Below are 24,964 nucleotides of genomic sequence, written 5' to 3' on the forward strand. Positions count from 1 at the left end.
GCATTTCTTGTGTTTTATTGTGAAAATATACACAAAAAAGTTCTTCTTCAAAGTCTAGATTCTATGATACAATTTTAACCAATATATTAGCTGCTTTTCCTAGAGATGGGTTGCGGCTGGAGGGGCATCCACTGTGTAAAACATGAGCTGGCTAAGTTGGCGGTCATTCCGCTGTGGCGACCCCGGATTAATAAAGGGACTAAGCCGAAAAGAAAATGAATGAATGAATGAATGATATTAGCTGCTAAATATAAACATTTCAATTTGTAATTTTTTTTTAAAACCGTGAACAACTAATTTTATTTTAAAAACTTCATAAAAGTTTGAACTGATCTTATGAACTGAATAGTCTACTCTAAGCAAAAAAGCAATAATTTCTAAATTGCATGGTGATTATATAGACCTATATTCTTGATTTTACATAAGAATAATAATTATTATATTAACAAACAAGGATCTGATTAAGGGATTTTATTGACAAACAAGTTTAATAAATATATTTTTAGTAAAATGAAAGAACTAAGAACTGAAAGCAGCTCAAATGTTCTTGAAGAAAATGTTTTACATGTACTATGTACAAAAATGTAATGTCTGAAAAAGCGTTTTGAGAGGTGTTTTGACAGTTCAGAGCCACCGTACAATCGAAAAGCTAAATACAGACAGGTAGTATGTTTTACCTTACAAAATGGCATTTTAGGTCACATGTAGGTGCTGCTTGTTTTTATGTTTTATAATTTTATGTTCGTTCTTGCTGTCAATTGCAGGAAAAATGATTGATGAAAGGTTTATGATTAACTGCTTATGTGTCTTGGAAATTCGGCTTTGACATTTGGCTTAGAGCGGGAACCGTCTTAAGTTATGAACAACAAGATTGAATTATCAATTGTCATGTTCTACTAGGGGTTTAAAAGTTTGCAGGTTGTGCAGAATGCAGCGGCGAGGCTTTTAACTAACACCAGTAGGAAGTCACACATTACACCTGTGCTTAAGGCACTTCATGGCTTCCTATTGGTTTTAGAGGAAATTTTAGAATTCTGGTCATTACATAAAGAGCTCTGCATGGTCAATCACTCCTGTATATTTAAGATCTTTTAACCAGTCACTCTTGTAGCCGGTCTCTGAGGACCTATTAGCCATTCCCAGAACTCGTCTTAAGACTAAAGGGGATCGTGCTTTCTGTGTGGTGGCTCCACGGCTCTGGAACTCTGTCCCGATAGCAATGAGAACTCTTGGATCAGTTGAACTTTTTAAAAAGCATTTAAAGACGCACCTTTTTGGTCAAGCTTTTAATTAACAGTATTAGTGTTTTTGTATTTGTATTTTGAATTAGTTTTAATATGTTTTTATAGTTTTTTTACTGTCATGTGTTCTTTTAGTTGTTTTCTCTTATTCACTGCTTGTTAGTTTGCTGGACAGTCTTTCACTGACAGGGAAGTAGCCTACATCAGAACCCAACTAAGAAAAAATGAAAGTTAAAACTCTCTCACTCTCTGAGTCCCGTTTGACCTGTTGGCGTGTTTGTGAGGTAACATTCTATCTCCTCTCTCAGCTGTTACAACAATAATGTTGTTTGAGTTTTCTCCATCTCGTCGCTGTCTAATGGATCAGCTGATCGCCGCGGTCGTTTAACATCAGTTAAACAGTGAACCGCGACAGAGCCGTGCTGACCATTAGAGCCAATCGCAGCCTTTTCTGTCACTATGATCACTAAAATGATCACTAAAACACTATGATCAATCATAGTGTTTAAGAACTCCTTCAACAGCGCTTAAAAAGCAAGCAAGATTATATTTACATTAGTTTATTTGCTTTAAATGCTCATTTTGTTCTGTGCATGTACTTGAGTGTTGTTTGATGCATTCAAAAAGCGTGTTTTCTTTGAGCAGGTAAAATTACAGCTACAGTACATATATCTGACTGCTTGTAATAAAGGACAAAATTGTATTAAAAATAATATATAAATATATATATGAATTATAAGTTTTAATACAAGAATTATTAGTTTTAATATGTTTTTATAGTTCTTTTACTGTCATGTGTTCTTTTAGTTGTTTTCTCTTATTGTAAAGCACTTTGTGACTCAATGTCTGGGAAAGGTACTATATAAATAAACCTTTACTTACTTACTTACTTACTTGAAATGCTCACAGTCACAGGCCATAAAACACACGTAAATGATAAACATTTTCATAAGCAAAATCAGTGTTTTCTAATGTGATTCTGCTCATTTATAATGCCGGATCAACATTGCAGATCCTGTGACGTGACTATTGCAGATATGGTTATTGCGATATCGATGCTGAAATGATATATAGCCTTACTAAAAACATCCAATGTATATGTTAGACTGTGATTTTTATTTATTTATTTTTTAGATACTATGATATGGTACTTTCTCAACTCTCGGCATATACTAAAATAACTACTGAAACACTATTTTCATAATCTCCAAATCATCATTAAGCCTAAAAGCACACGGCAGCATGGAGCGGTGTATGAATAATATTCACTATTGCCTTGAAATGTATTGTACAACTTGTGGTTGTGGGTCACAGCCATCCAAACAATCTGGAATTCCAACACTATGAACAAGTTTAGCAGCAATTTCAGCTCAATTACTGTGGTAATGAGTTTGTGGATAGAAGTAAAATGTTATGCAAAATGAAGCATTGCAGTGTGTTGTTGGCTGCAGTCTCGGTATGGATCAGCTTTTTAACAGTGGAGAGTTAATTAGAATAAGATGCTTAAAGTATTTGTAGAGGCTAATGCATAAGTAAACCTTTAGTTGGAGATGACTTGCACAAAGTTATCTTGAATAAATCCTGGTGTTTTGATTGTTGGAGTAATTCTGTTTGCCAATGCCTCTTATCAACTACTCCTTTCTATTTATGGAAAGCCATGCAAATATGCACGTGTCCAGATAAATCCACGAAGCCAAACATTTAAATGAAGTCTAAGGCTACGTAAGGCAGTGTTTCCCAACCCTGTTCCTGGAGGCACACCAACAGTTCATGTTTGACCCATTAACTCTGACCCATTAACTTCAGGTTTGGATTCTCTTCTAATGTTCTGATGAGTTGTTTCAGGTGTGTTTGATTAGGGAGAGGATGAAAATGTGTACTGTTGGTGTGCCTTCAGGAACAGGGTTGGGAAACTCTGCATTAGAAGAGACTCCAAAACCTGAAGTTAATGGGTCAGATGAGGGAGACATCCAAAACATGAACTGTTGGTGTGCCTCCAGGAACAGGGTTGGGAAACATTGACGTAAGGGAATGTGTGACATCATTATTCGCTGTGGTTTCATGAACAGGATAAGTAGAAGCGTACTTGAATTACTTTAAAATTTACGTTTTTTGGAAGGGCATCCGCTGCGTAAAACATATGCTGGATAAGTTGGCAGTTCATTCCGCAGTGGCAACCCAAGATTAATAAAGGGACTAAGCCGAAAAGAAAATGAATGAATACATTTACATTTTTCCTCTTAGTCAACTTTATCAGGATGATTCAACATCTTCGATAGTTGAATGTCTTTAGTCTCAAATATCATATGAATTAATGAAACTGGCGATAATTTTTGATTTTAAAAGAGGTGAGAAGTTTCATTTAAGATGTCTCTACACACGTTAAATGTATATTCCTTAAATGCTGTGGTTTACTTCATGAAAATGAGTTGGTGACTCAAACATAACTGGGTCGAAATGTAGATCTAATATCTCAGAATCTAATCACTATAAACACATTTTTTCAGTTCGTTCTCAGAAATAAACTCTTTATTGTTTATTTGCTCATTTATAGCAATTATTTTGTGGGCACAGTCTGTGGTGGCATATTTTTATAATAAAGTGCTTGTCTGTTTTGGGACAGTCTGTGTTTGGGGGCTTGTGTTTAGACTGTGTTTGTGAGCCATGTCTTTTAATTTTCTTCTTTCTGGTTTGAAAAGTGGTAAACTTTTAAAAGCTGATAGATGAGAAAATGCAAATACATGTTTACACTTTGGTCTTTGGGAAACATATAGACAGTGGTTCTTTAAAGAAATATTTCAAACAAACATTACAGTTCTGTCTTGTCATTCCAAACCCATTCTAACATAAAATTTCAGAAAAGTTAACAATAAAAATTCTGCTAAAATTGTTTTGGGTGCAAAAAACCATGACTATTTCAAGCATTTGAGTCATTTTCACATTGTAATATATGGAATCTGGTGATATTAATGGTAATGTGTTCCATAAAAAGTATTAGTGTTTGATTAGTGAGCACATTCAGATTTCTTGTGACTTAAAATGATTTTGCAGTCTTTTCTCTAAATTTGCATTAACATTATTCACTATGGCAGTTTGCTGTGAAAATATTTACCTCATGTTCTTCATTACTTTTTGACTTTAATTGTTTACATCTTAACCCTATAATATTTACTGCATTATATTTGATATGTGTGTAAATGATCAAAATAAGCACAACATGGATTAAAACTGCTTCAACAATAGTATTAGAAGAATCATGCTAAAATATATTTGAAATATGATGTATTTATTTATTCAATCAATCAGCTTTGTGTGCTTACTGCACTGCGATTTCCCAGCATAAAATTACAGTCATGTGATATCAGGGCATTTTTGTCATTTTGTCATTTAAATATTTACTTTTTTTTACATTTATTGATTATTATTCTAATATACTATATTATATTTTAATATAATATATTATGTAAAATAAAATATATTATAAATATAAAATATATATTTTAAAATTTTAATAATTTTATATAATAAAATTATATAATATAATATAATATAATATATATATATGTGTATGTATATATATATATATATATATATATATATATATATATATATATATATATATATATATATATATATATATATATATATATATATATATATATATATATATATTTATATTTTCTGTACCATGTTGTTTTAGGTGTTTTGCCTGGTTAGGCTGTTTTCAGTGACATTTTATTCCTTTTCCCGCTTAACAAACAATCAAATGCAGTCGCTAGGCTGTTAAAATTGTTGTTGTCATTGGCTATATTTCTGGCTGTTAAGTGCTCAACAACCCATCCCATTTTGCACAAGATTTCAGGATTTTTGCAACCTAAAATAACAAATTTTGTCCTATTTTGAGGGTGATTTATTAATTTATTTCTTAATCTGTGACCGTATCTATGGCATTTCTTGTGTTGTTGTTGTTTTTTTTTTGCTATGAACATATACACAAAATTATTAATCTTTAATGAATGAATGAATGTTCTTCAAGATCCAGATCCAAAAATTTAAAAGCATAAATATATTGGAAAAACATGAATTAGGAAATACATAAATCTCTGGCATGGAAATTCAGCTTTTTAGTCAGTGACTATCAGTAAAAAGTCAGGCAGTTTGGCTATGAGCAGAAAGTTACGCACAACAAGACTGAATTGTACATTTTTCAAGTTTTATTAGGGGAACTTTCATTATAAATGGAGCATCTCTCTAAAGACAAATTCTGGAGATATTTCAATGAAACCAAATGTTTGTCAATACATAGTCATCCATGTTATGGAATGGAAGGGAATGGAGGGAAGTTATGGAACCTTAAATTACTTGCTTCCGTTGTGATATTGCACAATATAGAAAGTAATAATAAATAACTTGACTTTCAAGGGGGGCTGGGGGTCTAACATAATAGGATAAACAAATTATTTGGATGCAACCCCTTCTGTAATCGGCAACAATTTTATAAGAAGCTGTACACATTTGGTCAGTTACTGTATTGTCATATTTACATTCACTTATGTCACATGTAACTAGTTACTCCCCAACACAGCAGTTAAATGACCCTGGAAACACATGATCATTCACGAACATCTAAATTCCATTTTTAAATCGAGATGCAGTTCATAACTTTTATGTTCTCAAATTTAATTTAAACTCTTAAACATTACAAGTGCAGATGATACTTGAAGCATTCATCAAACTATCATACAAACTCACTAAGGTGTGGCTGATGGTGTTCAGACAGTAATTATGGGTGATATATTAACATCAGCGTTCTTGTAGCTGGGTTTTAAGGATTGGCTACTTTTTAGATAATGAGATTTACTACTGTCGCCATTCCATTGTTGGAAGAAAGGCAAAGCCAGCTAATTTCAGGTGCATAATGGCCTAGTAGTTTGCCTCACCCACATCACTTTGCTTTGTTTACCTGCCCACATGCGGCTCTGTTGACTCTGCGGCCTCCATCATTACAGCGTGTGTGTGTGTGTGTAATGATGTCATGCTTCTTACAGACGTTTCCATCGCGACCGCTCTCCGTCTCACCTGATTGTCTGGAGGGAAACACACACACAGTGGAAGGAGGAGACATAACAGCTGTTTGATAGATGACATGATGGTGCAGCCTAATGTTTTATGTGGTGGTGAAAGAATCCTCTTCAATCCCAGGAGAGTTGAAAATCACAGACAAACAATGGATAAAGAGAACTGAGGATAAATGTGTGGTGTCTTTCTGTAAGATAAATTAATGGGAGATATTCTGATCCGTCATCCAGTACATGGAGGCTGCAATTTGATTTATCTCATTAAAATTCACAGAGATGAGTTTTATATCTCGGCCTTGGGTTGCTATTCTGTTTTTTTTTTATTTGATCTTGGTCTGTTATATGATAGTGATTTTATTTGTTTGTGTTTTTGAATGCTGAATGTGTTCTGGTGAAATCCCAAGAATCGGCAGCAGTGCAATTGAACTGTTCAGTTATATGGCGCAAACTATAAAATGCTTGATATCATTCAGCTGAATTTAGATGGAGATTGTTTATTTGTATTGTGGCCATGGTCAAATGTCACTCCCTTTGAATTGTGTTTTACTTCATATATCAACAGCCTTAATCACTAAATGTTTGGCCATATACAGTTATTTTTTTCAATTTATTTTTTAAATCATTCATTCATTTTTTTAATAATTGGCCAAATTAGGCCAATAACTGAGCCTACTTTGCTGATTTGATAATGCGTATATGGAAATCATGTAGTGCAGATTATGCATTATTCAATAAAACATAAAATGTCACATAATTGAGGGTGAAAAAGCTTTATGGGTCTTTAACAGCTTTATGTAAATGATAAAATATATATATAAAAAATACATTAGTCATAAATGGGCTACACAATATATCATTTCAGCATCAATAGCTATGTTTCCATTCACTAATTTTTTTGCGCATTTTGGATATGCGCAAAAAATACGTTTTGGAAACAACAAGATGTGCATTGATTTTGAAAAAGGTTATTAAAATTTAATGTGTGAATGGACAAAGCAGTAGGCTAAGCATATTGTAAAACATCTGAAATGTTGTTTTGGTTATTCTAAAATGTCTTACCCATTTCAGTATTAGTGTTATTATATTATTAATTACCTCCAGTACTGTCAAGAGTGTCTGCTCTGCGTCTCATGGCTTCAAATGCCACTATGCGTTCATTGCGTGTTGGCATCGTCTTCTGAAATGTAAGTCATTTATTAAATAAATAAAAGATTAATGCAGCTTCTCCCACCACAGCAAATTCCGTTTTTGCTGTTGATGTATGGCGCCAGTTAATCAGCAAGTGAAGATTTTGTTCTCTTTGACTATTTTGATTGAAACGCTGCTTTATTCGCATGTCTTTTATGCGATATTCCAGTTTTGCGCATAAATTTAATTCACATTTTTGGATGGAAACATAGCTAATATCACAATGTGATAATTCGCAAAAGTCCTATTGCAGCATATGCATTGAAATTGTGCAATTTGTAGCTTCAATAACGGTGAATTTTAGTGCAATATTTATACAATAAAGACTGTGCAGTAATATTTTGCAATTGATTATTCAATGACTGTTCACCTGAATACTGTTAAACTCCTCGGAAAACAATAAAAATATGGTGTATTTATTTTGTATCTATTTTTTATTGTATTTATGTTTGCAGATAGTTTAATATAATTTATGCAATCTAAAATATTAAATTCTTTCCAAATAGAGATATTCAAGCCATCTGGTGAAAATCTTATTGCAATATATATATATATATATATATATATATATATATATATATATATATATATATATATATATATATATATATATATATATATATATATATATATATATATATATATATATATATATATATATATGAATATATATATATATGAATATATATATGAATATATATATATATATATATATATATATATATATATATATATATATATATATATATATATATGAATGTCACTTTAAGCTGAATACTAGTATCTTGAAAAATATCTAGTAAAATATAATGTTCTGTCATCATAGCAAAGATAAAAGAAACCAGTTATTAGAAATGAGTTATTAAAACTGTTATGTTTAAACTGTGTTAAGCATCTTCACTGTAAGACAAAAACTTTAGCTACAAAAGTCTTTCAGGCAAGAGCAGTAAGTATTTTACGTTTTGTCAGTTTAGTGGTTAATTCAGTCGTACGAAATTGTACGATTTTAAAAAGGAGGCATGGCACCAAACCCCACCCCTAAACCCAATCGTCATTGGGGGATGAGCAAATCGTACGAAAATGTACGAATTAGATGGTACGAATTCATACGAATTAGCCACTAAATCAAAAAGTTACGAATTGCCGTGAGATTGTGTTGGGATTTTCTCCTTTTGTCGTTTGATTAATAATAAAAACAGGCGGCAGCAGGAATATAGCGCGCTGTCACTTTAAGAATAGTGCGACTCTGATATGGTTTCTCTTTCACATGTCTTTTGATTCTCAACTTGTTTATTACACAAATGAGGGTTAATATGAATAATCACTAAACGCCGCGCTCTGACACAAATGTGCATGTATTTGACCATTAAAGCGCTCGCATTAAGATGGCGTTAGATGTGTGTGCTCTGCTCATCTCCTAGGCTAAGCGCGGCACACACACACAACAGCATGTGCTCTTTTGCGCTTTTAAAAATATGAACGATTCGAACGTACATCAATGAATGTTGCGCGTCCCGTGCTGCAAAAGTTACATTTACAATACATGCTTTGTCATTTTCACGTGGAACTGAGCTTTACAGAGCAACAATTGTGTACAACTGGAAAGGGAGCAGTATAAGATGCAATAATCGTTTATCTGTCCGTTCTGTCCTATCATAACCGTTAGAAGCCAAAATCGAAACTGGATTTTCGATTAATTGCACAGCCCTACTCAGTATAACATCTTTCCTCTTTAAGCCAAAACACTCACAGGTCTCATTTCCACCTCTCCATACAGGAAACATCCTGGAAATATATGAGCTCCCTACAGGAAGAGTGTAGAGAGCTTTGGTACAGTTCATTCAGACACGTAATACAGTCTATTTTTAGCCCAGCATCTGACACAATCTCTCCATAAAGTTAAAAAATGCATGCTCCAAGTGCTCGTGTGTGTGTGTGTGTTTTCTAAAGCGTGCTGTGAATTTCCAGTTTACACAGTCACAGACGAGTGAATGCGGGTTGTATATTTTTATCAGACTGGTTATTTATTCATGTCTCCTTGCTGTTCTGTTGAATGGATTGGCACAGATTACGGTTTATTGTTTCCGTATGTCTCTAATGCTGTTTATCAGCTTGTCCGTAATGATTGTCTTCTGTTTCTCTAATGTCATACAAAGTTCAGTGTGTATTCATAGCTGCTGTATCACTAACACTGCATTGCTGAGTGACAAGGGCCAGATTGCTGCATCTGAAATCTAATATATCTGTAGTGACAGGTCAGAAATGTGCAGCGTTTCCTGTGTGAAAGAGAGGTGCTGGTTTTAGGTCTGTGTTCAATTATAGCAGGCCCTGGGTTGGAAGCGTTCAGGCATGCTGGGAGTTCGTATTATGTTATGCTGAAGCTTTAACGTGTATTGGGCATTGCAGAGTTATGTAAGCTTGCTCTTTACATCTTCCCATGAGTCAGTGCTGCTGTGACGAACTACAGATTATGCTTGCAGTACATTGCAGTTGAATGTTTAGTGCTGGTTTGTTGTTGTGATTTAATGTCTTAATCAGGAGAGTAGTGGTGGAGGATCTATAACCAAAATTATTCTGTCATCATAACTATTTATAACAATGATACTGCAATTCTAAACTTATTTAAACTGATTTAGGGATTCTGAAATTGTGAGTTGTGTGGCTAACTTGATTTGATTTATATATTTTAAACAGAAAATCATGCACTTAAAACAATTCTTTAAACAACATTTCATCATGATCAACAGAATATTTACTTATTTATTTACACTTAAAATAGCAATTTAGCCGGTTCTAAACAGAGCAGGATGAAGCGAAAGCTTATTAATAATATAATTATATTAGTTCATTTGATGGTTTGTAGTTGCAAATTCATTCTCTAGTTACCATTGCTAATTATGGTAAATTTTAATCTGTTTATTTTATTTTGTTTACTTAATTATTTTTTAGGTTTATTATTCGATTAATTAAAATTTTATTAAATTAATTATTAAAAAAATATGATTATTTTCTTTTTCTTTTATTATTGTTTAATTTTTTTCAAATTGTATTTGTCCAGTTTTTTTAAATGACTTCCATTTATTATTTATTGGTACATAAAAAAATGCAATACATTGTTTATCATTTGTTTGGTTATTTATTTATTTATAAAAAAAAAAATTATTATTTATTTTATTGTATTATTATTTTAATTTGTATTACATTTTTTTATGCTTCGTTTTAAATTGTATTTATCCAAATATTATAAATGACATCAATTAATTATTTATTGGTACATAAAACTGCAATAATGTATTTACTTTATTTATTTATTTATTTTATTTTTTTTTAATTTAATTAATTTAGTTAAATTATTATTATTTTATTATTATTTTATTTTTTATGCTTTGTTTAAAATTGTATTTTGTCTAGATATTATATTTGACTTCCATTAATTATTTATTGGTACATTTAAAAAATAAAATGCAATAAATTCTATTTAATATTTATTTGGTTGTTTTTTATTTCTTTATTAATTATTTTTTTAAATTATTTAATTAATTTACTTTATCATTATTTCAATTTTTATTTAATTATTTTATGCTTTGTTTCAAATTGTATTTATCCAAATATTATAAATGACATCAATCAATTATTTATTGGGACATTAAAAAAACTGCAATAAAATGTATTTCTTTATTTATTTATTTTATTTATTTATTTACTAATTATTTAATGTTTTATTCTATCCTACATGATTAAGTTGAAAAACTATAGTTATTTATTGGTATTAACACTTTTCTTTAAATTCTCATTTAATTCAGAGAAAAAAAATGACTGCAAAAATGTGTTTATTAGAAGTTCTTCCACATTAGATGTGTGCTAAAAAATGCAGCAGTGCCCCACTGGACTCTGTTTCACAATACTTGGATAACTAAAGTTCCACGCACATGTTGTTCATGCTTCCTGTCGTCTTATGACTTGTCCTGCGAGGAATCCACAGAATTCCACAAAAAGCTCAGTGGATACCTTCATCATTTGAACTACTGTTGTTTTCAAAATGTTTAAAACCTCTGCCCCTATTAAATATTTTGTGGCTTTTAAAAAAAACATTTTAGCAGATTATTCCTCCATTATCATTACAGAAAACATGAACTCGCTTAACAAATATCTAGTTATGGCTGCAGTGAATGTACTATAGTGTAATGCGTATGGTGTAATCCATGAAGATATGAAGCCAGCTTCTTTCCCATGTTCTTGAGGAGTTACTCTACTTGTTGTTACTATACTTGAGGGCTTTAAACAGGTTATTCTACACTGATATGTAAAGCAGCTGTTCACATGATCTTCAGCATTGCCGCTGAGGTGCTCTGATATCATATATACACGTGTCAAGCTTCTCATCTTTTAGAGGGTGACCGAGTTAAAGCCACATGAGGACAACCAGAACTAAATTCTACATTGATCTTGTGAGGGTTAATTGCTTCATGCACAAAAATAGGAAACTGCTTTTCTTTTTGTAAGGCAAGACCCTAAAAAGGGTAAAAAATTTATTGTTATTATTAGTGGTGTCCAAAATATTGAGATATTAATAAATATCATTACTGAAATATTTCAAATGATGCAATCTTGCTTTTGGTTTGTATCAGTACTGGCTTTGCTCTCGTGCACTCTTTCTTTTCACCAGCAGGGAGATGAATAATGAATAATAATGTAAAAATTGTAATGGTGCGTTCACACCAGACATGGATGATGCGTCAAGCGCAAGTGATTTACATGTTTAGTCAATGCAACAACGTGAATAGACATACTGCGGCGCAAATGCTGTGATTCATGCGAATGAAGCTGTTCAAATTAAGCGAATTTTGCATGTTCACTCAAATTGGAAAATCTGAAATTTAGCTGAGATTTGCGCCGTTTTGGCCAATCTGAAGCTTGCTCTAGTTAGGGCATGATTATGACGTTGCGCTTGTTGTTGGTGTCCCGAGGTTAAATCCTCCTGCTGACACCAGACAAGAGCTCATCAAACTGTGCTCTGCTCAGTCGGAAGCACTGCTGAAAGCTTTCATTATCCAGCTATAGTTTCTGGAGGAGTTTATGAGCTCACAAAGCTGGGTGCACCTCTGAAAGGATCTAGTTGACTCAGACATGGCGCCGAATGAATCTACACTGTTTTTTAGTCTTCCTAAAGCACACAAAGCAGCGGGCAGACAGGACCCTAACCTGTGACGCAAATCTGCGTCAATTGTGAAGAGAATTTAATGCGTGAATAAAGTGAGTAAACTTAAAATGTTCACACGTATATTTACGCGCTTGTCGTAAATACACCCCATAACACTTTTCTTGTAATCAGAAAAAAAGATGAGAATTACTCTAAAATATCTTTTTTTTTTTTTTTAATTATTATTCTTTTTTTCCCCAGAATTCATCTGGTAGGCTATAATTATTATATGGTTCAGTTTTTTCCCCCTTTTTTACTTCATTTGCATACTTTTAATGTTGTGGAATTTGATCTCTACAGTATCGAAAATGGTATCAAATATCAATATTTTCAAGGTATCGTATCTAAGCTGGAAATACCAGTATCATGACAATAGTAGTAGTTATCCAGCTATGACCACAGATTTTTGACTACATTGAGAATAAAGTTTTTATTTCTATTACTAATCATTTTGCATTAATTGTAAGAAGTAGGGTTGGGTCGATAGACGATGCCATAGTTCATCGCCGATGGTGGATAGACATCATGATGCTGAGCCGGCATCGCAATCCTCTGCCCCGTCCCCGTCGTACAAAACCCCAGAGAACAGTGCACGTCGGACAGTTTATCAAAGATGTACCACTGGATCGTGTGTCACTATAGTTGTTAAAGGTGATATTTAAATAATCTTGTCTCAACTTAACGACTCTTCTGTCTTTTGAATCTACCTGAACAGGTAACGTGTCACAGCGTCAGTACACTGCTTCAATCTTTCGTTTTCACGCTTGTACTTAATAATTTTAGTAAAAACCATAGATACTGTTGGCTGGTTCCTGTTGCTTGTGCACCTTTTTTACCAACCAAGTTTGTCGACGCCATTATAACAACACAGATCACTCTGACTATTCATGCCAGAGTCCCGCGGAAAAAGTGATTAGCAGGTGGTCATTTGTGTGTAACTTATCTTTATTTATTTATGATTTGGTTATGGGTATAAGAAAGACCATAGGCTACAAACAATTAATTCGTTATGAATTAATGAATTATTCATAAATAATTCACCGCCGCCTACGATGATGATGCCATTGTCCATCGTGATGTTTCACATTAGACATCGTACGATGCCAAATTGGTCAACATCGCCCAACCGTAGTAACAAGTTTTCAAAAATGTCATTTTTAAATAGACAAATAATTTGTTATATGAGAGTAATATGCTCAAATTTGCATACATTTCTTGCATAGATTTAAACATAAGATTTAGTTGAGTTAAAATGTTTACATATTAGAGTTGACTTTTTTTACAGGGAGGGCTTTGGGTATTTTTTTTATCAGTCCTTATTTCTGAAAAAACTGAGAACAGCCAGAAAAAAAGATGTTGTTTAGAACCAATCAAATGATATATCAATATATCCCTCTGTAAAACAAATGTTTATAAGAATCGTGATAAAAGTGGAGATTTGTGGATCAAAGCTCAATGTCAAAAATGTACAAGTTTGATAACATGTGACAAAAAATAACATTTTACATAATTTATTCTGCATTAGACTAAAAGAAAAAAACACTTTATGAAAGGTACAAAAATCTTAAAATTGACTTTTTACTTGCAGTGCTCCTCATTAATTCAGCAAGCTGTGTTTAATGAGCTGTACTTTGAACATCATGGACGTTTCTGTTTACACGACTGCTGCTGTGTAAAAAGAAAAAAAAAGTTGAGCCCTTTGAAGCATTAGTGTTGTGTCATAGAGTACTGGAGAGAAGAAACCAGTTACCAGATCCATCTGCCTCAGTGCTTTTAACACACTTTTTTCCGATATTGGGAGCCAGCATGACTGCTGACGTGTAGAGAAAGCTAAAGGACATGACTGTAAATTCCATCTTCACACAAAACCATAAATGCCTCCATTATCATTCCATAATCGCCTGACAGCAATGATTGATGCCAGTTTATCACAATCTGATGATAGCTCCTGTGTGATAGCTGTGATTATTGGCTATTATTAAACTCAATTATTTATTGATGAGCTGTAGTTACAAGTCACAAATTTAAAGAGCATTTTAAACAAATTTTCATTGATTATTATAATTAGATTGGTATGATCCAAGTGAATTGTATTATAATATTGCTAATATAATATAAAGATTGATAATGTTGCTTACTATATACGCTGTAGAAAAAATATTGCTGCTTAATTCTTCAGTTGAATCAAATGAATTTTTCTAGTCATCTCAACTCAACATCAGTCAAACTGACTAAAATATTAGGGTACTCTTTGTATCTCTAAAAAATTAGTTAAAACCTGATTGACTTATTATAATGAGTTAAAGTAACATACAAATATATGTTAAGACTGTCATATCGTTTTTTTAGTAAGTGATGTTGCACTGGAGTTTATAATATAGTGTAACAAATAGCAAAGTATAGTAATAGTAGTAGATTTAATAAATTTTCATCATTAAATATTTCACTATTTCTTTATACATTTGTGTTTACTTACCTATGTGTACTTGCTGGATTTGTTTATTATAATTTCATATAGTTTAATTCATTATGTAATGTAAAAATATTTTTGCAATATTACATATGGAGACTAGAAAGAAAGAAAGAGACCATGAAAGACAGAGACCATGATGGAAAAAGGAGATAGAAAAGAAAAAGGAATATGAAAAGAAAGAAAAAGATCATGATGAAAAGATGGAAAGAAAGAAGAAAAGAAAGAAAGAGACCAAGATGGAAAGAGAAAGAAAGAAAGAAAGAAAGAGACCATGAAAGACAGACCATGATAGAAAGAAAGAAAAAAAAATGGAAAGAAAGAGATTATAATGAAAAGATGGAAAGAAAGAAGAAAAGAAAGAGACCAAGAAAGAAAGAAAGAAAGAAAGATGGAAAGAAAGAGAGCCCATGAAAGAAGGATGGAAAGAAAGAGAGAAAGAAAGAAAGAAAGAAAGAGAAAGAAAGAAAGAAAGAGAGAGAGACCATGAAAGAAAGATAGAAAGAAAAAGAGACCATGATGGAAAGGAAAGAGACCATGAAAAAAAAATGAAAAAGAAAGAAAGAGACCATGATAGAAAGAAGGAAAGAAAGAAAGATGGAAAGAAAGAAGAGAGACCATGATGGAAAGATGGAAAGAAAGAAAGAGAGACCATGAAAGAAAGATGGAAAGAAAAAAAGAGACCATGATGGAAAGGAAAGAGACCATGAAAAAAAATTAAAAAGATAGAAAGAGACCATGATAGAAGAAGGAAAGAAAGAAAGAAAGAAAGATGGAAAGAAAGAAAGATGGAAAGAAAGAAAGAGAGACCATAAAAAAATGAAAAAGATAGAAAGAGACCATGATAGAAAGAAGGAAAGAAAGAAAGAAAGAAAGAAAGAAAGATGAAAAGAAAGAAAGAGAGACCATGATGGAAAGAAGCAAAGAAAGATTGTTGGAAGGAAGTAAAGAAAGAAGGAAAGAAATATGGAAAGAAAGAGACCATGACAAAAATGAAAAAGAAAGAAAGAGACCATGATGGAAAGAAAGATGGAAAGAAGGAAAGAAAGAGACTATAAATGAAAGAAGGAAAGAAAGAAAGAAAGAAAGAAAGAAAGAAATAAAGAGAAAAAGAGAGATGAAAAGAGACCATGAAAGAGAAAGAAAGATAGAAAGAAAGAAATAACTAAAGTAGAAAAGAGAACATGATAGAAAGAGACCACAAAAGAAGGAAAGAGAGAAAGAAATATGAAAAAAGAAAGAAAGATGGAAAGAAAGGAAAGAAAGAAAGAACAAGAATTAAAAGGAAAGAGACAGAGAGAGAGAAAGAAAGAGACTAAGAAATAAATAGAAAAGAGAATTATTGTGTTCCATTTCTTTATTTACTGTTACAAATACTGTATTACATTACTGTATATGTATTTATTTATTTTATTTATTTATTTTATTCAATTGAAAATGGGATGATTATGAAAGCATGTTAGAGTGTCATTACGTCACGTCTGCTGGCTGTGTGATACTGAGTGTCTGGCCGTAGTGTTGATCTGGTTGCTGGCGCAGCAGTTTGCGAGCGGTGTGTGAGGTCAGGAGTGTGTTTTCACAGAGCCGAGTGAAAGGGCCTCACTCTAACCCTTCACCTACCTTTCCTTTCATTGCAGCTTTCCTTCATCTAGACCACACCTTAGCAGAGTGTGTGAGGCTCACTTTGTTTCAAAGGGACCTTGGCCCGGGATGTTTTTGATGTTCTATTTCAGTGGCTGACAGCTATATTTTTGTGGTCATTTTCAGTTGCCTGATTGAAAAAAAATCCCTAAGTGGGATGCTTTTGATGGTCCTGCCATTTTATTTATTTATTTTTATGTAATTTTTTTTAATTGCTCAGTACTGGGAATGCAGCAGCATGGTATTTTTTTTAAAACCAATAACTGATAGCTTTTTTTTACATTTGGAGAAGATATGTTTGTTAATAAATATAAATTGTATTTTTTTCTAATATTCAGGATTCCAAAAACAGAAGGCAAACACAGTGCACACCTGGTTTTATTTCATAACCTTGACTTCAGAAAAAAAAATACTGATCTCTGACATGTATTAATCAACATTTAGTTTAGTTGATTTACTTTTTCTATAGCCTACTGTTTTTTATATAAATAAAATGTACTGCATGACCTAAAAATTCTTAAATAAAGCACTGAAGTCACTTAACATTTAACCACAATCAAAATATCGGTAAAGGAATAAAAATAGTGGCAGGCAGCAAACATGTTAAGTGGTACAACCAGCGGAAATAATACATCAATTATTGGCTAAAAGATATCAGCCTAATTTTGTTATTGGACGATAACATTAAAAATAGGGCTCAGCGATATGGCAAAAAAATGATCACAATAATTCTTTTCATATCAGTCGATATCGATAATTATCATGATAAATGTCAAATTTTTATATCTATCAATTTTAAAGGCTTTTCAGCATGCCAATCAATTTGTGCTTGATTTAACACATTTTGTGAAATGTTTTAGCTGTCTGATAATATTAATTAAATAATAATAAACAAAAAGAACAATCTAATAATTTTTTAACAACCGAAGACCATTACCAAATAAGTTATTGTATATTATTGTTCAACATAGGAACAAAATTAAAACCATTTTGGAACCAGAAAAGCTGAGTTTGTGAAAGAATTTTCAATTTTTGATCCTTTTAATGTGAGTATGGCGAATTTAGTGTGAGATATCCTTTAATATATTTTATTTGTGGGATGCTAACGATTATTTGATGATCGATTGATTGTCAATAACCCTTTAATCGGTAGATCTTATTGATGACTAAATAAGCATGGACATTTAAAGGTTAAGTTATGCTTTGCTCTGTGAGATGCATCCACGACTTTAGGCATTATAATCAAGTGTGTGCGTTTTACCTTACCTTATGGAGTCAATCTTTTGACATTGCATATTGCGGGACGCATAAAACCCTGTTATCCACAGATCTCGATTATATCTGTGGATGTTTTAACCAATTTTATCTGAATAGACCTATGCAGACTCTCCTTTTAAGAATTGCGCATCACGGCGAGACATGCGGGGAGCCTCTCCATTCACACAATGAGTTTCTGAGTTTTCTCATCCTTCAGACCGAGTTTACTTCCGAGGTAATTAAAGAATACTTTAATTGCTGCTAATAGTTTGTAAAGACTGTCCTGGCTCATTCAAACAGCTTGATTTAAAAGAATTAAATTGAAACCGTGAAAACAGTTTAGTAGATTTTTTGGTGCTAAAGCATATCTGACTTGTTTTGAAGCGCTTCATCTCAGATGTTATTCATTCTTCTTGTTTATGTTGTAGATAACTGTATGCATTTGTTGAAACTTTATTATTTTTTTATTTATTGAATTATTTGAGAAACTGTAGAGGGGTTTGCTAGCCCTGGCGCCCAACCCATTTTATTAGCCAAATACCGCTACACTATCAATGTCATAACAAATGCTCTAAAATAATGCAGCCTGTAGTTTACAGCAAACATCAAGTGTTTATTGACAATGTGTCGTCTGCTATAGTGTCTTTTAGATTTTTCTCGTAAGGCACGGCTTTTGAAAAATGAAGACATGAGACTCTGCTGGGTAGTTGCGCTGGTTTACCAACACTTTTTTGGGGTCTGTAATTTCTTAGCATCTTAATAAGGGTGGCATTGTTTTAAATGCTGAAACGGGTTTGCAGTGTTGCTTGTTTTTTTATGGCTCGTGTCGTCTGCAGAGTTTGCAATGCAATGAGTGCATGTTTTGTGTCAAATTGCAAAAATCTGTGTAGCCCTGGACTACTGAAGCTTAGTGAACAATGTCTGTAACTGTGACCTTATTTTTTAAAACTTAGCTAACACTGTATGGCTGTAAACTTGTTCTACGTGCAGCATCAGGAAATGCAGGCTGCAAAATGCCTGTACAGTGTAACGCATAAACATTATGGAACACTTTATCGAACTGTCATTATTGTTTTATCAAAAAAAATATATATATATCGTAATAATTATCGTTATCGAATTATAGGCCAGCCCTAAAAAAATAACATTTATTTTTAAAAATAGCATTTATTGACCGATATGGCCACTCGTATGTTGTGCATTACTATTCAGCACTGTTATCCTAATAATTAATTAATAATATTGGTTGTACAGATGTCCATGGTTTTGTTACCAAAATGCAATGTGGTAATGGAGTGAGCAGGGTCGGTGTTTTGTTTTACATGTCGATTGGAAGTCTTTTTCCAATTAATGGCAATTGTTGGCTCTGAAAAGTATTGCACAGCCAAGCTTTGGCCAGTCTGTTACCGTTTGACACCTGAGTAGGACAGGGCCGGCAACAGTGTATGTTAATTATGCAGCAATGCGGTTTATTTATCATGTCAAAGGTGTCTTTTTCACAGTGGAATGCATGGACTTCCAATATATCCACATATCCTGCTTGGGTCTCTGTGCAGTCATTAGTCTTCCTGCGGTCACTGACTCTCTGATAAGGGCATTTTCAGCATTTCTGATGCCGAGTTTTTATTCCTTCTTTTAGGTCCTTTAGGCTATGTGAAATTTTCCAGGCAAGGTTTTTGGCAGCCCACTTTGTTGTTGAATGGTGTTAACTTTTAAAACCTGTTTTATAGACAGGTTTGTACAGTATGTTTTATATAGTTGCATTTTAACATGTTCTCTAGTAGGCATGTGCCGGTATCACATTTTCATGCTGCGATTAATTGATTGAGCTTTTATCACGGTATACGGTATTATCACGATATTGTAATTTTACTAGAGAAACAGGTAAAAAAAAACACAAAAAACTTCAGTTTCGTCAACTTAGTAACTTTAATAACTTTTTAATAAACTAAAAGTACTTCAAACATTTAAATACAAATAAATATAAATAAAACAATACACAATATAAAAGTAAACTTGAGCAATTATATCAAAGTGAATGTGCAAAGGGAAACTGTCTTCGATCAGCAATCCCTCTGCATTTTTTTGGAACCCAAAATATTTCCAAACCTCTGACTTTTTTTTTGAAGGGGATAAATTGTCGGCAGCATTCCTCCTTCTGCCATGCTTCTTCTTCGTGTGAGGATTAGAGAGCGGTGGGAGCGGCGGCGCGCACTGTGTGCACACAGTGCTTCTACATGCGGGGATTGTTTACATCAGAGTGCGCATCAGTTCTGCGCAGCATATACGCAGTGTTTCTTCAAGCGGTTGATGGAAAATAAGCTAAGGCGCGTTCTAAGAATATAAATTCGGATCTATTATTTTTCACTGTATTTTGAAGTGCCCGCGATAACAAAATCGTGCATATTCATTATAGTGATTTATCGCATTACCGAATACCGGCACAAGCCTATTCTCTAGTCCTGTAGAAATGTTAGGTGGAATCTCTCAACTGCTCTCTTAAGTTTAGTCTTGTGCAACTTGTATTTTGAAATTCTCATTTTATGACAAGAATTTAATTAAAATCTTAATAGAAAACTTAACAAAACAGCCCAATCCCTGTTTTGATCCACAAAACTATAATTAGTGTGTCTTAGATTAGTTCTTTCCTCTCTTATACTTCCTACAGATGATGCGATAATAATGTATGCTTGTTTATATTGTCTCTTCCTGTAACTATTCCTATAAGCAATTAAATGCTATTATAGACATGCTGTGTATTCTATATTGTAAAATTTAACCAAAATTTTGTCATGCATAGCTGAAAATGTCAAAATACATAATTTCAGTAATTCGTACAAGACTGTGTTTTATTTATCACTGACAAAAACTTCTACTACAGGGTATCTGCGGGGTCTCAAAGTATTAAAAGTTGATAAATCAATTATGAGAAAATCAAGGCCCTGAAAGGTACTAAAAAGTCTTAATCGCATTTTTACAAGGTCTTAAATTTTGTTTAAGTGTTGTCCAAAGTGTTTGACTCCGAAGAAGCATAAATAAATTTATTTTCCTCCTAATATTAACAACGGTGTGCTCGATCCACATGATTGGTTTGGGCCGGGGTGGATCTGGCCAAGCTTCCGTACGGGTGATGTGACATAATTCGCGACAAACGCGGGAAGGTGATGTGACACTCTCCACATGTAGCGAAACCATAGAGCGAAACAGACAGCAAATGGGATAATGTAAGTTTGCGTAATCCTGGTTGGAAAAAGACGAGTTTAAACGGTGGCTGAAGCCTATCGATGAAAACAACTGCGTAATTCTTTTAAGCTTTTGTTTCTTCCGAGCTTTTCTAAGTTCTGTTGCATGGTTGTGCTCCATTGATTTATTTAACTACAACTGTTTATTAACAACTGTTTATTAGGTTAAAGGTGTGATACTGATTACAACTTGAAGTGGTGAAGAGGTATTAAAATATTCTGAGAAGGTCTTTAAAAGTCTTAAAAAGGTATTGAAATTATCTTTAGGATTCCTGCATATACCCTGTACTAAAGGCAGATTTTACTGGATTGTCTGCACTGACCTTTAGGGAAAGTTGTCTAAGATGGTTTTTAAAATGACCTGTTGAGGAAAGTGGGCCACTTTGTTTATAATCTTAAGGTGTTATAATGGCAAAAAAAGACTAATCATTTCTCTTTTTCTTAATTCAGGGTGAAAATGTCCTATGGCGGAAGTTGAATCTCAAACAGACAGACTCTGAGTGAGCTGGACGGGGCCTGTCCCGTAATCCCCGCTTGTCGGGTCAAGGGACCATGGGAGATGGAGGCGTCAATGCGGTGGGAGAAGGGGTGAATCAGTCCCACATGCTCTTTGACCGCTTCGTCCAGGCCTCCACCTGCAAAGGCACTCTCAAGGCTTTTCAAGAGCTCTGTGACTTCCTGGAACTCAAGCCCAATGAATACCGCGTTTTCTACCACAAACTCAAGTCCAAGCTCAACTACTGGAAAGCCAAAGCTCTCTGGGCCAAATTAGACAAGCGCGCCAGCCACAAAGAATACAAAAAAGGAAGGGCCTGTGCCAACACTAAGGTATGAAAGTTTCCCTGGGACCTTTCCCTGTTTTGCTTATTAGTTCCCAAACTTGCAGTGCTGCCTAAAATAGATTCTCTGTGGACTTCACGTGGCTCGATGATTTGATTGTAACTTTTTGTGGGTTCTGTTTCCTAGTGTCTGATAATTGGAGCTGGACCATGTGGTTTACGTACAGCCATAGAGCTGGGTTTCCTTGGGGCCAAGGTGGTTTTATTGGAGAAGAGAGATGCATTCTCTCGAAACAATGTGCTCCATCTTTGGCCCTTCACCATTCAGGATCTGAGGGGTCTTGGAGCCAAGAAGTTCTATGGCAAGTTTTGTGCTGGAGCCATCGACCATATCAGTGAGTACATACAATTATTTTTTTCTTTTTGGAGGTTTGCCTTAAATATGAATGCATCATATGTGTGTGTGAGATTGAAGAATTCCTGACACTGTTTTGTCTACTATAATTTTGTAAGCTCTTCGGAAGTCCACAGCTGATGAAATGATGCTAAAATAGTTGGTTCTTTAGGTTTGGTTTTAAAATGCCAATGTGAGTGCCAGGTGAACCAGGATCAAATATATAATTTAAATGTTTGGTTCGGACCAAAACATTTAATGGTTTAGACCAAAACATTTTCAGTATAGTACAGTCGGTTTGCTATTGGGTCACCCTTGTCAGGCTTTCATTTCCACTGCCAAAAGTACTACCTGTACTTGATAGGTGTAGAAAGTTGCGATTAACATCGTTCTTGCTCACAGAAAGAAAACCTTATGGGTTGTTCACATATAGAGTCTTTTGTGAACTTGTTCCTTAATGGCCTATTTCCACTGAGTGGTACAGTATGGTTCAGTAAGCTTTTATGGGTGTTTCCACTGTCAAAAGGTACCAAAAACGAACTGTACCACTTTTGGGTACCCTTTTGAAAAGGAACCTAGTACAACAAAAGGGTACCAAAAGGCGGAGCTAGATGCGCAGCTAAACGCTATTGGTTTACAGAGATACATCACTAGCTTGTGCACAAGACATTACACCATAATAACTTATACATATAATAACAAGCCATGGTCAACTCGAACTCGACCAAACCTTGTCATAGTCTTCTATATTTGAAATAACGAATTTCTTGAGCTGATGTAAATAACATCCGCGTGATTATTGACGTGCTTCTGACACCCGTTCCTTTCAGAAACAGACAAACGCAAGAATGACGTGTGAAAAAAAGAAAAGAAGCCGGAAAAACAAAGGAGCAAAGGATTCTTTCAAGCCTGATGAAGGTGACTCGTACCGACCTGTACCGTACTGTACCACTCAGTGGAAACGAGTCATAAGTTCACAGGAAGATGACCATTTATTTTGGAGCATGGTTTATTGCCATGCATCATAATTGTATTATTACGGTGTTGTGTTTTGGCTGTCTATTTTAAATGGTGCTTCCCTTGTTGACGCTGGTGACAATTCCACTAAACCAGTAGCCTTCAGCAGTGAGTCTAGATTTGGTACCATATTGTTGTGCTTGGGAAAGTGTGAAATGGTACAGTTCGCTATTTTGGTCTCTTTCACAGTGGGGAGCAAAATAAATGCTAAATAAATACCGCTTAGTGGAATATAAGAGGACCTAACTACTAGTGTGAACACACCCTTACAAAGAAATTAACCTTCACAGTATGAGCATCTATTACAGAAGATCCTATTACAACTGGATCCCGTTACATATAGCCGTAAATGGGTTACCAATCACCTTGGAGACTTTCAATAACTCTAACCAGAGTCTTCAAAGGTGTTCTGGGACTCCTAGCCAGTTTGGCGTATCACAGCCTACTTTTGTAATCAGTGTGGGATGCGTGCGAGAAAACCATGCAAAAACAAGGACTTTACACTTTGCCAACAAGATAGAACAGATTTGATAAAGAAAAAAATAGAACTTGGACTCTTTGTTGTGGAAGTGATGCAGCTGATCATAGAAACTCCTCTAGGGCATGCTTTACATCAAGTATTGAGAACACTAAATACATGTGTAAGTGGGGTCTCAAACATTTTCACCTTGTCGACTTTAGGTTTCTTTCTGAGGTACTTTGAAACAAAACAAGATATTCATTTACTGCTGTTCTTGTACCAAAATGCGGATTACCAATAAAACATGTCACTGTCATTAACATCAATTTGATTTGCTCGCTTTCCTGCTCGTATCAGCTTCATATCAGGGTTTGCTCATTCTCCAGCATTGATTGCATTCTCATGCAATGATTGTACAATTTAGTTGTACGATAGTCTAAGGAATAATCACAAGGTTTCACGGTTATCACGATTATTATGCATTCATTGATTTCAAAACACTACTAATTTAAAAAAATCACATGAAATCTTATAACTTAAAATTCTAAAATATTAATTACGACGATGACGACAATAATACTAACAATGAATTACATTTCTCATTATCGTGCTGCCTTGAATGTGCTTGTATGTGAGTTATCTGCTGTTTTATAGTCCTACTGTTACATTATAAAAAATAAATCCATGTTTTGTATCAAACAAAAATGAAGCATTGCAGTAAGAAATATCCATTTTGCACTATTGTTTTATATGCATGTCAATTTAATAAACAAATAATATTTCTGCTATAAAACAATAAATCATTAAATTCAATGCTGAAAGCAGCAAAGCAGACATCAGTTACTAAATAGATAAAATGAAAGAAAGAACGGACAAAAGAAAGGAAGAAAAGCCTCACTTCTATCACTCTTTAAAAGTTTTGCTTTCATTTTAAATTCAATTCACCTTTATTTGTGTAGCGCTTTTACAATGTAGATTGTGTCAAAGCAGCTTCACA

At 33.7% G+C, this 24,964-nt stretch overlaps 1 protein-coding gene across 3 annotated transcripts in view; it reads left to right on the forward strand.

Moving 5' to 3' along the window:
* mical3a (microtubule associated monooxygenase, calponin and LIM domain containing 3a) overlaps positions 1–24,964 on the forward strand; it is a 143,379-nt gene that overhangs the window by 17,075 nt on the left and 101,340 nt on the right. For all 3 annotated transcript variants that reach the window (XM_056478611.1, XM_056478612.1, XM_056478610.1), the window contains exons 2-3: positions 21,768–22,145; positions 22,284–22,491. In XM_056478611.1, the coding sequence (XP_056334586.1) occupies positions 21,870–22,145; positions 22,284–22,491 (484 nt within the window). In that variant the 5' untranslated portion in view covers positions 21,768–21,869. The remainder of the gene's footprint in view (positions 1–21,767; positions 22,146–22,283; positions 22,492–24,964) is intronic.

Source organism: Danio aesculapii, chromosome 18 (genome assembly GCF_903798145.1).
Source record: "Danio aesculapii chromosome 18, fDanAes4.1, whole genome shotgun sequence".
Taxonomy (NCBI): Eukaryota; Metazoa; Chordata; class Actinopteri; order Cypriniformes; family Danionidae; genus Danio; species Danio aesculapii.